Here is a 12267-nt window from a genome sequence, read left to right as displayed (position 1 = left end):
AAGGCTTTGATAATAATTGTTAAAAATGTACCCGAGCAACATAATGATTACATACTCATTTTGTACATTATTTAAAGAGGAGCTGGATCACTAGGGGAAAATTGGATGGTTTGACTTGTTTAAACATTGTAAATTTAGTTTGTTAACAATTCAGAATTTTCTACATGCACACCTCATGCTTCAGTCCCAGCTGAACTTCAAGTAGATTCAAATAGGACCTAGCTTGTGATTGGCTTTTCTTGGTATAGTTCAAACAAAAGAGGAGTGCGCATGTGCTTTTTTTTGCTCATTTTTAAACAATGGGCAAGAGGACCCATATTTATGGCATAGACCCACAAGACATGGGTTCCTCGTGCCCATTATTTAAAAATGAGCAAAAAAAAAGCACATGCGCACTCCTCTTTGGCTTTTCTTGGCATAGTTCAAACAAATCACAAGGTAGGTCCTATTTGAATCTACTTAAAGGTCAACTGGGACTGAAGCATGAGGTGTGCATGTAGAAAGTTGGCAATTTCACTCTGAGGCCATAAGGATGGGGATGTGGAAGTAGAAAAATTTACAATGATGCATTAAGGGTTCTCTTTTGAGGTTGACATATCTGGATTTATTACATCTATCCTGGGAGCTATTGGTGCTGATGCTGGACACCTGAAATAAAGATGTTCTATTCCCTTGGTGACATTTCTCATAGAGTCATAGAGTTATACAGCACGGATAGAGGCCCATCGTGTCCGCGCCGGCCATCAAGCCCAGTCTAATCTAATCCCATATTCCAGCATTTGGTCCGTAGCCTTGTATGCTATGGCATTTCAAGTGCTCATCCAAATGCTTCTTGAATGTTGTGAGGGTTCCTGCCTCCACAACCCTCTCAGGCAGTGAGTTCCAGACTCCAACCACCCTCTGGGTGAAAAAGTTCTTTCTCAAATCCCCTCTAAACCTCCCGCCTTTTACCTTGAATCTATGCCCCCTTGTTATAGAACCCTCAACGAAGGGAAAAAGCTCCTTAGTATCCATCCTATCTGTGCCCCTCATAATTTTGTACACCTCAATCATGTCCCCCCTCAGCCTCCTCTGCTCCAAGGAAAACAAACCCAATCTTCCCAGTCTCTCTTCATAGCTGAAGCGCTCCAGCCCTGGTAACATCCTGGTGAATCTCCTCTGCACCCTCTCCAAAGCGATCACATCCTTCCTGTAGTGCGGCGACCAGAACTGCACACAGTACTCCAGCTGTGGCCTAACCAGTGTTTTATACAGCTCCATCATAACCTCCTTGCTCTTATATTCTATGCCTCGGCTAATAAAGGCAAGTATCCCATATGCCTTCTTTACCACCTTATCTACCTGTTCCGCCGCCTTCAGGGATCTGTGAACTTGCACACCAAGATCCCTCTGACCCTCTGTCTTGCCTAGGGTCCTCCCATTCATTGTGTAGTCCCTTGCCTTGTTAGTCCCTCCAAAGTGCATCACCTTGCACTCATAAAAAAATTTATATTTCAAAATACAAAGATGGGAAATATTAGAAAGACATTAAAGAGGCACAGAAAATCCCTCATGCATTGCAAGGTTTGAGAAATGGATGATCCTGGCCTTTTGCTTTTTTAAAGAGTTGATGGTATAGAGCTGGATAATTCTCAGTGTGAAAGAATAGCTTTCTTAGCAAATTCTGAGATTTGCGAATTATGCTTCATGTTTGCAATTCAACAGGGAATCCCCCTTTACATCGATACTGGAAAGACATTTCCAAAAGAACGGCTTCTTCAGATGAAGTAACTGCACGAATAGTAGAAACTACATCATATGCTCTTCTGACTGTGTTACGCTCCACTGATAAAAGATATGCAAACCCTGTTGTTAAATGGCTCACTGAACAACAGCGCTATGGTGGAGGATTTCTTTCAACACAAGTAAATGCATCTGTCTCATTACTACAATGTCTCCAGTGAAAACTGCAGCCTAGCCTTTAAAGTAACGTAGTGTGTATCAAATTAAAGGAGTATCACCATTGGTACCCGTTTAAAAAAAAATCCAACAGTTAAAACTAATTATGTTTAATGAACAGCCTTTTGGTTTTGTTAACTCTCTAAATATGATGATTTTAATTGGATCACCCGTGGCATTGCTCACAGTGAGTCAGCGGGTATAATGGAAGTTTGTGAGAGATGTGGCAAGACACAATGAAGTAAGTGATGGGGTAAAGAGTTTGATTTCTGGGAAATTTGAATCAATCAGAAAACAGTTTTTTTTTGTGCTCTGGACACATTTAAAGTATGACGATGCTATAATGTATTGTTATAATTTTTTATTTGCTTTTTATATTGCACTACTTTTTTTCTTCCTTTTCAGCTATGAGTAGGGGAGTTGTTTAGTTTTCATGGTGTATCCATACTAAATTCTAAATGGCAAGCTTTTTTTTAATGGCAGGACACTGTAACAGCTCTTGAAGGTCTCACGGAATATGTTATTAATATGAAGCATACTAAGCTTGATATGTCAATAACAGTAGCCTATAAAAGACTTGGCAACATTCAGCAGTTTGAACTGAATGAACAAAAGGCATTTTCAAGACCAGTGGAGGTAAGTTGCTATTTGTATGGTTTGATTTGCATTTATTAAAGTTTGCAAATTGGGAAAACAAGGGTGCAGGATGCTTCATTATACTACTGATTTTCATTGTAATGATAGTGCTAGTATTTTGTCACTTTTTGTCCTATTCTTTGCAGATTGAGAAAAATGACAATGTAATTGTAAGAACTACTGGCAGGACCGGCACAGCCATTGTTAATGTAAGTAACAGATTGCTGTCATTACACTATTTCATTGCAGAAAAAGTGAACTCAAATGGTAAAGGATAAGAATGCAGATGATTAAAAGTCCCCTGATTGGAAGTCATTTGCTCTGTTGACACAATGTCATCCTGTAATCAGTTACATGAGGAACAATTGAAATCCTTCATTGCACTAGTACACATTGATGGATTTCCGTCTTTGGAATTCTAATGTGCCTGCCATATGCTGGAGAGATTGCAGGGAGGTTGGTGATCTCTAGACATGTCTGTTCATCCTGTTCTACTGGACTTCAATCATTTGAGGAATCAAGATCATAACCATGTACATAATTGATCTATACCTAATCTATTGTAATCCAAAATTCCCAATCAAGATCCTTCTGGATCTTCCATGGGTTAGTTAATTGACTTTCTTCACATCACTGCTTGTCAGTGTATCATTATCACCTACACATGTGGCTGTATAGCCTCAGTGATGAAATGACTGATTCAGCATTATTTGTTCATCCCCCCTCGAAAAAAAATTGCAAACTACAAAGCTATGTTTTATGATGGAAAAAATGTGACACAATCAACATAAATTACTGTGCAGCAGAGCTACTCAATTAGTTTGACTGGAGGTCCGCTTACCAAAAATGTGAGTGAGCTTGGGGTCTGCAGTCCAAGCTGACTTCTAGTGATTATATTAATACTGATTTTGATTGTATTGATATTGATTAATCGGGATGCAAACGGGCTGCCAATTCGTTATCGCACATTTTCCCCCACCGCCGAAGACACATTTTCCCCCAATGTCTTCCATCACCTCTCATTAAACCTTCAATTTGCTACTTCCAGCATGCATTACTTCACAACCTTAGTAAAGTGTTTGCTTCACTTTCCCAACAACCAACACTTGTAATGATGCTTCCCTTGCTGTTCTAATGATGGGTCATTACAAGTCTCCACATATTTAGGAATGCTCAAATGCAGATTTCAATGCTTCAATTTTTATTTGTATGATTTCAGAGCAGAAGGATAAGAGACTTAGAAATGAAGATTGGAAGGCTTTCGTAATGGTTTTGACATTTCCACTTTTCATCACTGCAACAGTTGCACTATAAATCAAGTACAATAGTTTAGTGCAGCTTTAAATTACAGATCATGCACTCTAGTTTAGCTTTAGGTTTTTCTTTAAGAATAAAAAGACAATCACTTGTCCATTCATTCTTAAGTGCTCAATTTTCAGAGTCCATTTTTCATCACTTTCATTATCATATTCAGGCTTATGCCTGATGCTTTCTACATGCTGGAGGCCCCACAGAAGACTTTCTTGCCAGCGGTTTAACATAGGACCCTTAGTACTTGCTCTATATTGGATATGTACTTTAATTTATTCCTGCACATACCAGAGGCTTACACTTTAAACATGTTTACTTCTCAATGTATAAGTGAGCTTACACTTTAAACGTGTTTACTTCTCAACGTACTACCGGGCTTACACTATAAACATGATTACTTCTTGATGTACAACTGAGCTCACACCGAAGATGTGTTCAAATTTATTCCTCCATGGACCAGGGGCTTACACTGGAAATGTATTTATATTTATTTCTCCATGTATCATTGGGCTTACATTGGAGATTTATTGTTGGGTCAACTTAAAATTACTTCACTTTTTTCTGTCTGTTCTTGCCATGCTATGCTCAAGCTTCATCTTGATAATGGTAAAAAAAATACAATCTTCTCTGCATCTACTTTTGTGATTAAAATTAAATTAAAATTTTCTCATCTCATGTTCTCATGGAAATTCTCTCCCATCCAACTGTTGGCATCCCTTTCATCTCCTTTTACCTGGCTCTAATTGCTCTATTCCCTGTTGTTCTTCCTGCTTGTTCCTTTTCCAGCTTGTTCCTTTTTCCAGTTTTCTCATTTGAAGTTCCCTGTTGTGTATTCTTGACCACATTAGATCTGGAGAGAGAAGTACTTAAGACTTTATTGAGAAGAGCAAAGCTACATGTTGCTCCACTCAAGTCTCGCTCCATTCCAACCTCACGATCACTTCTCTCTGACCTGGACTGGATTTCACTTCCCAGCCTCCAGCGCAGCAAAGTTATTGGCATCAAATCTCATGGTCTGGGTTTCAAGATCTGTGGTCTGCAATTTGAGTCTATTTTACAAATCTATTTTACAGGTTTTTTTTGCAAATTTTTCCCCTTTACCCTTCGTCTCTTAAAGGTGGTGAGTGGTGCGGCTGTAAGGTTACACAGATACTTGCAGCACTGCGGTGACATTTTTTTCATAGCCAGTCATCAATCCACAGATTGAAAAATGAGCAGTGATTTGATGTGTAAGTAGAGATAGTCATAGTCTACAGGCAATTCAGCTACGAATGGAATCACAGCTAAGGCTGATCCTGTCCTCACCCAATGTGCCATTATGCACACTTTCCAGCAGGGGCCTCTAGATAATGTTGACCTGATCAATTTTTGTGTATCATGACCAAGGACACTGAAGCCAACTGTAACACTTGCAGCACCACCCTGACTAAGATCGACTAACTGTGCAAACCAAACATTAAAACAGTCTCTTCGCTTGATGTCTCACTGATTGTTGTAAATTATAGGACACTTACTCAACTAGGAAGCCAATAGCTATCATCTCATTTCCTGCATGCACAGGTGGATTAGCCCCCAAAAATTGGTTCATTATTAATGGGGATAATTTAAGGAAATCCCATCAATCTGTAGCTATGTATAATATTCAACCAACATAGTCATCATACAACAGTGCTGAATTTTCCAAATAAATTAAATGTTTGAAGTTTATTTTTGTTTTTACATAAAATAAAAAACAATACTTAGAAAGCCACACGTTTAGGTTTAGTTTTCATAAAATTGCTTTCTTTGATTGCACCCTGTTTTTCACGTAGATGAGGAGCGTGTATTATGCCATTGGCACATCCAATGAAACTTGTGATTTCTCTCTAACAATAGAGGCCACACAAACTGTTTCAGGTCAGTAGTTATATTAATGCCTAGTGTACATTAATGACTTCTGTGGATATTCAAATGCTCAAGGATTAATGCTGTTTTGTTCTTTTTGTGCACATGGTGCTTCAGTAAAAGAGTGATTATTACTAGAAGGGGAAGAATAAAGGTAGCTAGGCTTCTCATAGAGGATTACTTGGTGTAGACACAATGGCCAGCGCGAACTGGACGCAGCAAACTATCCCCGTGCCAGAACGAGTAGGCCGAGACCCATCCGTTATTGGGGCTTGGGCCTCATTTACATCAGACCGGTGAGCAGAAGCCTGCTGGGCCTCCCCAGGCAGCTCGCTGGCAAAGACCATTTGAATTTTGGGCTACTGAATCATGGCAGTGGCCCTCAGGTAAGTCTTGGAAGAGGGAGGTAAGCGATCGGGGGGGGGGAAAGGGGGGAGACTGGGAGAAGGGGGACTGGGAGAGACGGGGAGGCAGCGATCGGGTGAGGAGGGAGGCAGTGACCTCCTCTTGAAGATCAAGCAGGGGTTTGTTAAATGCTTGCTTGTATTGTCATTTCATGTATGTGAATTCCACCGTAACTTCAGTTTTATTGTCTGCAAAAATGTGTCTTCTGCTATTATTGCACATTACCAACAAGTTTGTTTAAAAAAAAATACTGTTTATATGCCAAGAAAGTTCCTTTTGATTTGGATCACTCAGCTTTTACTTCTGATTTTATAATATTCTTTAAATGCAGATAGAAGTCCTGCAGGAGTTGAAACAGTTTATCACCTAGAAGCTTGTGCAAAGTAAGTGTTGGGGTAGGGGGGAACTGAGGTCTAAATAAGAAGCACGAATGACTGAGCAATTGCAGAGTTGCAATGTAAGCAGAAAATGCTGGAAACACGCAGCAGGTCAGTCAGCATTTGTGGCGAGAACAGTTGAGTTAATGTTCTGATGAAGGGTGCACCTGGAATCTTAACTTGTCTGTTGTCTCGACAGATACTGACTGACTGCTGTTTCCAGCATTTTTTGTTTTAGTTTCAGATTTTCAGCATTTGCAGCTCTTTGCTTTTTTATTTGCAGTATGTTTCAGAATCTACAGTGAAGTCTGTGTTGCCTGTTTTATGAGAATTAGTCAATGCCTCTGCGATTAATTACTGTTCTCGCACAACCTGCACGGTCCTTCCCTAGGCTTCGAACAGGACTGAGCCAATCAAAGGGTGAGGTAGACAGAATTCCCAGGGTACTCTGGTGACATCTGTATACATGCCCCTTGTCGCTTGATGTAACAGGGATGGGCCTAAGAAGTAGCCAGCCGTCCTTCCCCCCAAGCACAATATCGAGGGAAAGATGTGAGGGGTGGAAACCGGCCAAATTGTCAGACGCTGCACCACCCCCCACCCAAACTAGGATTCGACCACAGTTCTAACCACCAACCCACCCCATCCAAACCAGCATTATTACCCTTAAATATATTATGTAACGTATGAGAAACATCTTCACCATAGTTAATTAGTGTTATTGCTTTGGCTATATTTGTGTGGGCATAAGAAGAACACTTCAATCAATATCATCATTCTCTCATGAAAATAAAAGCTGAAACTACTTAAAAACTGTAATAAGCAATTAATTCTCTTGCCTTACTTGTCAGAAAGATTACATGAATTTCTTGTGCTGATAATACGCTACCAGTTGTTGATCTGTCAGGCAGTTTCAAGTTAATAGAGTCCTTTGTTCATTATTAACAATTAATTACAGGTTCCAATTATATTGCTCAATTAAAATTTGTCTACTAGAAATAAGGTTTATTTTTATAGTAGGGAAATAGATTGCTTCTTTCTTGACCTCAGGCTTCAGGCTGTCTCAGTTGCTGCGGATAACATTTGCTTTTAATTTGTCAAAATATAAAGGTGGGCGATTGTTGGATTACAACCGTTTTATTCTTTGGAGTCTTTGCACTAAGAACTAAAGTAAGATATTCAAATAACTTTCCATCTGAGGTTATGAAACAGCCATCAGTATGAGGTAACTATTAGCACCCATCCCTGAGGTAGATTCAAGCCTAGACCTTTGGTGGTGAACTGCTAGTAACTGTGACGCCACTAGATGACTTCACAATTGAGAAATAAACAATTTTGAGCCAATATGAGGAATAACTAAAACAGAGGATGGAATTTCTCCCTCATTAATCCTCCTTCAGATTTCTCCATAAATATTTTTTGGGAATTTTACAGATCATTCTATTGATGAATGAAGTTAGTTCTAAGTATAATACCTGTTAAGAAAAAAAATTCTGCAACTTCCACCATTTTCCATTTAAAATTGAGCCTTTTAAGGTGCAGCATCATAAAACTGAAAATATTTCCCTACAAATTGCATTATTTGAAAACAGTCATGACCAATGAATATTTTTAATAAGCAAAGTTTTGTCTCTGGTCTTCAAAAATACTGTGTTCATTCTTTTAATGCATTAAAATTGTATCGCTGGCAGTGGTAACACAAATGCTGAAGCAAACTTAACTGTTTAATGCTTCAAATGCTGATTCCCCCTTTCCTCCACTTACACTTCTTGAGATAGGCTGCAGTAAAAAGTGTTCGTGAGCTTATGTTTGTTCCAACAGCACTCACAAAAGTGCCGGAGAGTGACCTCATCATACAGTTAACATACAAGGACATTTGAGAATCACTTTCTCCTGAAGGAGAAGAGCATCAAAGGTAAAAGTGTCAAAAAGAAAGTGAGTCTCAAAAGATTAGAGTAGATGGCTCATATGGAGGAAAATACTGGTGCAGTCTTATGAGAATGGCCTGTTTCTGCACTGTAACTTTCTAGATTCCTTGTATCAATCCTAAATGTTATAATGGGGAATTATACACTTATCGGTATCTTTAGCGACCCTTATCATTTTTTAAGTTGATAATGAGAGGGATATTTTGTGTAGAATTTCCCTTGATGTGACATCTGTAAGCTCTGTCCCAATGATAACGTGAATGGGAGTGGTGGGCTGTTGGAAGCACGCCCCATTCACAACGTCCCTGAAATAAAACTTTGTGATGTCACATCAACAGGAATTCTTTATAAAATGCCTGTTCCCAGCAAGTGTCTAGCAGCTTTTAAAGTGTCAAACTTGGTAACCATGTGCAACCCTTAGCTACTGATGAGCATACACATAATCTTCCTTTATAACATTTAGAACTCATTTACATTTTACAGACTTGTGACTTTTTATCTGAGCTGGTGCCAGTGGGAATGGATTTGTCAACTTGCAGCATTACCCAGTCTTTCAGTGGAATAACTTAGCAAGGATACTGAAGTTCAGCAATATCCATCAGACCTTTGAAAGTAGGACAGCTGCAGATTTGTATAGAAATAATTTTGTTAGTTGCATTTTCATTGTATATTTTATAAAACACTTTGAAAATCTAGCCCAATCTCACGAAAGTATCACAAGTACATTTTGCAAATAGACAGCAGGAACTATATATTGGACTGCCAGATTGGCTTAATAAATAATTTTTGTTTCTTGCCTTTAGATATAATCCTAGATCTGAAGAATCTGTATTGGAATCAGAACATTCTGTAATGGAGATAACCCTGAACACAGGCTTAATACCGGAAGAGGATGATTTAAAAATAGTTAAGCACTTATAAATATTTACTTTTTATTTGAAGCTTAAAATGTAATGATTCTATTATTTAACTTAGTTTTCATTTTTTTTAGCTATTAAATGGGGTTGATGGCCTTATTACTGACTACAGAATATCAGATAACAGTGTCGTTCTACAAATGGATTCAGTAAGGAATTTGAGACTTCAATTCTTGTTTTCTTTCTCTTCTGTTTGAACTGTGTGCTGATTGAGGTAAGGGATGACCATAGTGAGCAACAGAATGTTCTCATTCCAGTGATTGCTACAAGTGCTTCACATTCAGATAAAGTATGACAAGAAAGCAAAGAAAAATGTGAATGCTGAGGCCGGAAATTGCTGAAAATGCACATCCAGTCAGTTGTCAACTGAAAAAGAATGATAGGTTAACATTCCAGATGGGTCCACCTGAAATGCTAACCTATCCTTGCATTTCTAGCATTTTTGTTTTTATTTCAGGTAAAGCACAGGTCTAATGCAATGAGGACTTCCTCTACATTGTCTGAACAATGTGCCTTAACCTGAACGTCCAGAAAAGCAGACTTTTTAATTTTATTTTAATTGTAGTCTTATCTATTTTCCATTGATGGAAAAGAAAATCAGGCAGAGTGAAAACGGGCAGCTGATTCTCTCTCGCACGTTTTGTACTATCACCCAAGACAAATTTCAACCCCATTGAGTCCTCAAAAGGTTGGAAGTCTTGCATTCTGTGTTTGATTTTTGTTTCAGATTCCATCAGACAACTTCTTCTGCGTTGGATTCCATGTTTATGAAGCTCTGAAAGTTGGAATGGTAACCCCTGCTCCTTTCACAGTCTACAGCTATCATTCACCAGGTAAGCCATTGCTCTTCAGTTATGCCAAACCAAATAGAGATCAGACAACAGTTTTTAAATTAGTCATACCCAATAAATGGGCATAATGTGGGTGCAACTGATCAGAAAAAGGTGCAGAGATCCATATTCCCAGATCTTTGCTGATTTTACACCATATCCAAGTCCCAGTAGTGATTTTCAAGGGTGCCAAAAACACCCACTAGTTCACAATTTTCTATTATTTTTGCCAACAAAGCGTGTTTCATATATCTACCCATGTAAAATACAAGGGCTGTACTGCTTACGAAAGTAGATTTAAAGAGCCCTATCAGATTAGTAGGAGCATTTGGAGGCTATTTCTATGTCTTTTTTCTTATTTTTGTTGTTGTATTTCGGTTGTTGCCACTTAAGATGATAATTAGCCTTCGAGGCAATTGTGTAGCCACTGCCATTTTTCGCCTCTGATCACAATACAGTGGGTTTTCCCATGGCATTCTCTCGTACTTGTACTTTTTAGAGAAAGAGGGGGACCAACAAATGTATGCCAGACAGGTCAGGCTGCACCCAAGGTAGTCTGTGCCTATCTGCAGACAGAGACATACATACTTCAATTGCTAGTGGAGGCTGTGATTTTCAAGGGAAGCTGTGCTGCATGCTCCAAAGTGAACTGCAGACAAAGTCTTTCACAGGTACGGCACGACCAGTGGCTGTCAAGGTGACAATTGCCCTTAACTTTTATAATTCAGGATCATTTCAGGCTGCCACTGGAGCATCAGTAACATAAGCCAATCAGCTGTCCATAGATGTATTAAATAAATTACTGTTGTCTTATCTGCTTAATCAAGCAATTTCATCCCCATGGACAACTGTCAGCAGCATGACAAGCGATTGTAGTTTTTACAGGATTTTACAGAGTGGCAGAATTTGTGAAGGTCAGTGGGATTATAGACTGCATCCATTTGGCCCTATATGCTCCCTCATGTTGAATTAGCTTGTACGTGCTCACTTTCCAAACAGCTGTCTCAGTGCTTTCATTTTTAAGGCAATCCATCATGCCATTAATATTTGACCTACAAAGAAAAGTGGCAAGGTGGAACCTTCTGCAGCTTTGCTCATGACACCTTTACACCAGCTGAAAACGGGTATAATGAGAGCCATGCTTCCATGACAATCATCATAGAATGCACCACTGCCATGTTGAAGCAGCATTTCAGGTGGGTTTGGACAGATCTAGGGGCATCCTGCAATACAGTCTGGTTAGGTGTCAAGGATCATGGTAATCTCCTGCATGTTGCACAACTTTGTTCTTCAAAGAGGCATCATCATGGAGGTTCCAGAAGAGAAAGGCACACAGTTAATTCAACGGGAGCAGCAAGAAGAATATTAAGAGTGAAGAGCCATGGATTAGAACCTGTTGCCAGCTATGTGAACCATTTGGCAAGGTCTCATAGAGGGACATTCTCCTAACAAGAAAATCTGTCCACTGTATTAACAGTCCTGTTTGCATCTTCTTTCATGTTCTCTACTAGTATGCCTTCAGCTACAATGACTGAACTCTGCCAAGTTTGGGTAGATATAGTGCTATTTTTTTATATTCACAGTGCAAATGGAAGTTACAGGTGAATGTCACAAGAATGACTTTGGCCCAGGGCATTTTGATGCTTCTTTCATTTGTAGTGTTTCTGGGTTGAACTCATGGTACATGGAGAAGCATGATTAATCAAGATATGAAATTCAATTTTCAGACAATCTGAGCATGCTTCAGGTTTTGGATGACTTTCATTGTAACTCTATCATGACCTGATGAAAGGTTATTAGCCTAGAATATTGCCACACCATTTTATAATTTCTACTGTGATTTGAAATGAATACAGCTATTACTGGTCATTAACCCATTAAATGCATACTCCAATTATCTTCAACATCTTTTAACTCTTTACTTGTACTGTTTATTGCTGCTGTTCAAATTAATTCATATTTGGTGATAAAGTAGCTTGATGAGGGAATGGTAAATGTTTGAAAGAGTTGCTATATCAAATTAAATCATTAGTCATAACAT

General features: G+C 38.9%; 1 protein-coding gene across 1 annotated transcript in view; it reads left to right on the top strand.

Annotated features, from left to right (window-relative positions):
- Nucleotides 1-12267, top strand: part of c5 (complement component 5) — a 95590-nt gene that overhangs the window by 70551 nt on the left and 12772 nt on the right. Inside the window, 8 exon segments of the mRNA XM_067969425.1 lie at nucleotides 1705-1904; nucleotides 2422-2574; nucleotides 2721-2783; nucleotides 5697-5781; nucleotides 6506-6557; nucleotides 9283-9385; nucleotides 9471-9545; nucleotides 10124-10229. Coding sequence (XP_067825526.1) covers nucleotides 1705-1904; nucleotides 2422-2574; nucleotides 2721-2783; nucleotides 5697-5781; nucleotides 6506-6557; nucleotides 9283-9385; nucleotides 9471-9545; nucleotides 10124-10229 — 837 coding nt within the window.

Source organism: Heptranchias perlo, chromosome 31 (genome assembly GCF_035084215.1).
Source record: "Heptranchias perlo isolate sHepPer1 chromosome 31, sHepPer1.hap1, whole genome shotgun sequence".
Taxonomy (NCBI): Eukaryota; Metazoa; Chordata; class Chondrichthyes; order Hexanchiformes; family Hexanchidae; genus Heptranchias; species Heptranchias perlo.
This window is presented reverse-complemented; position numbering and strand designations above follow the sequence as displayed.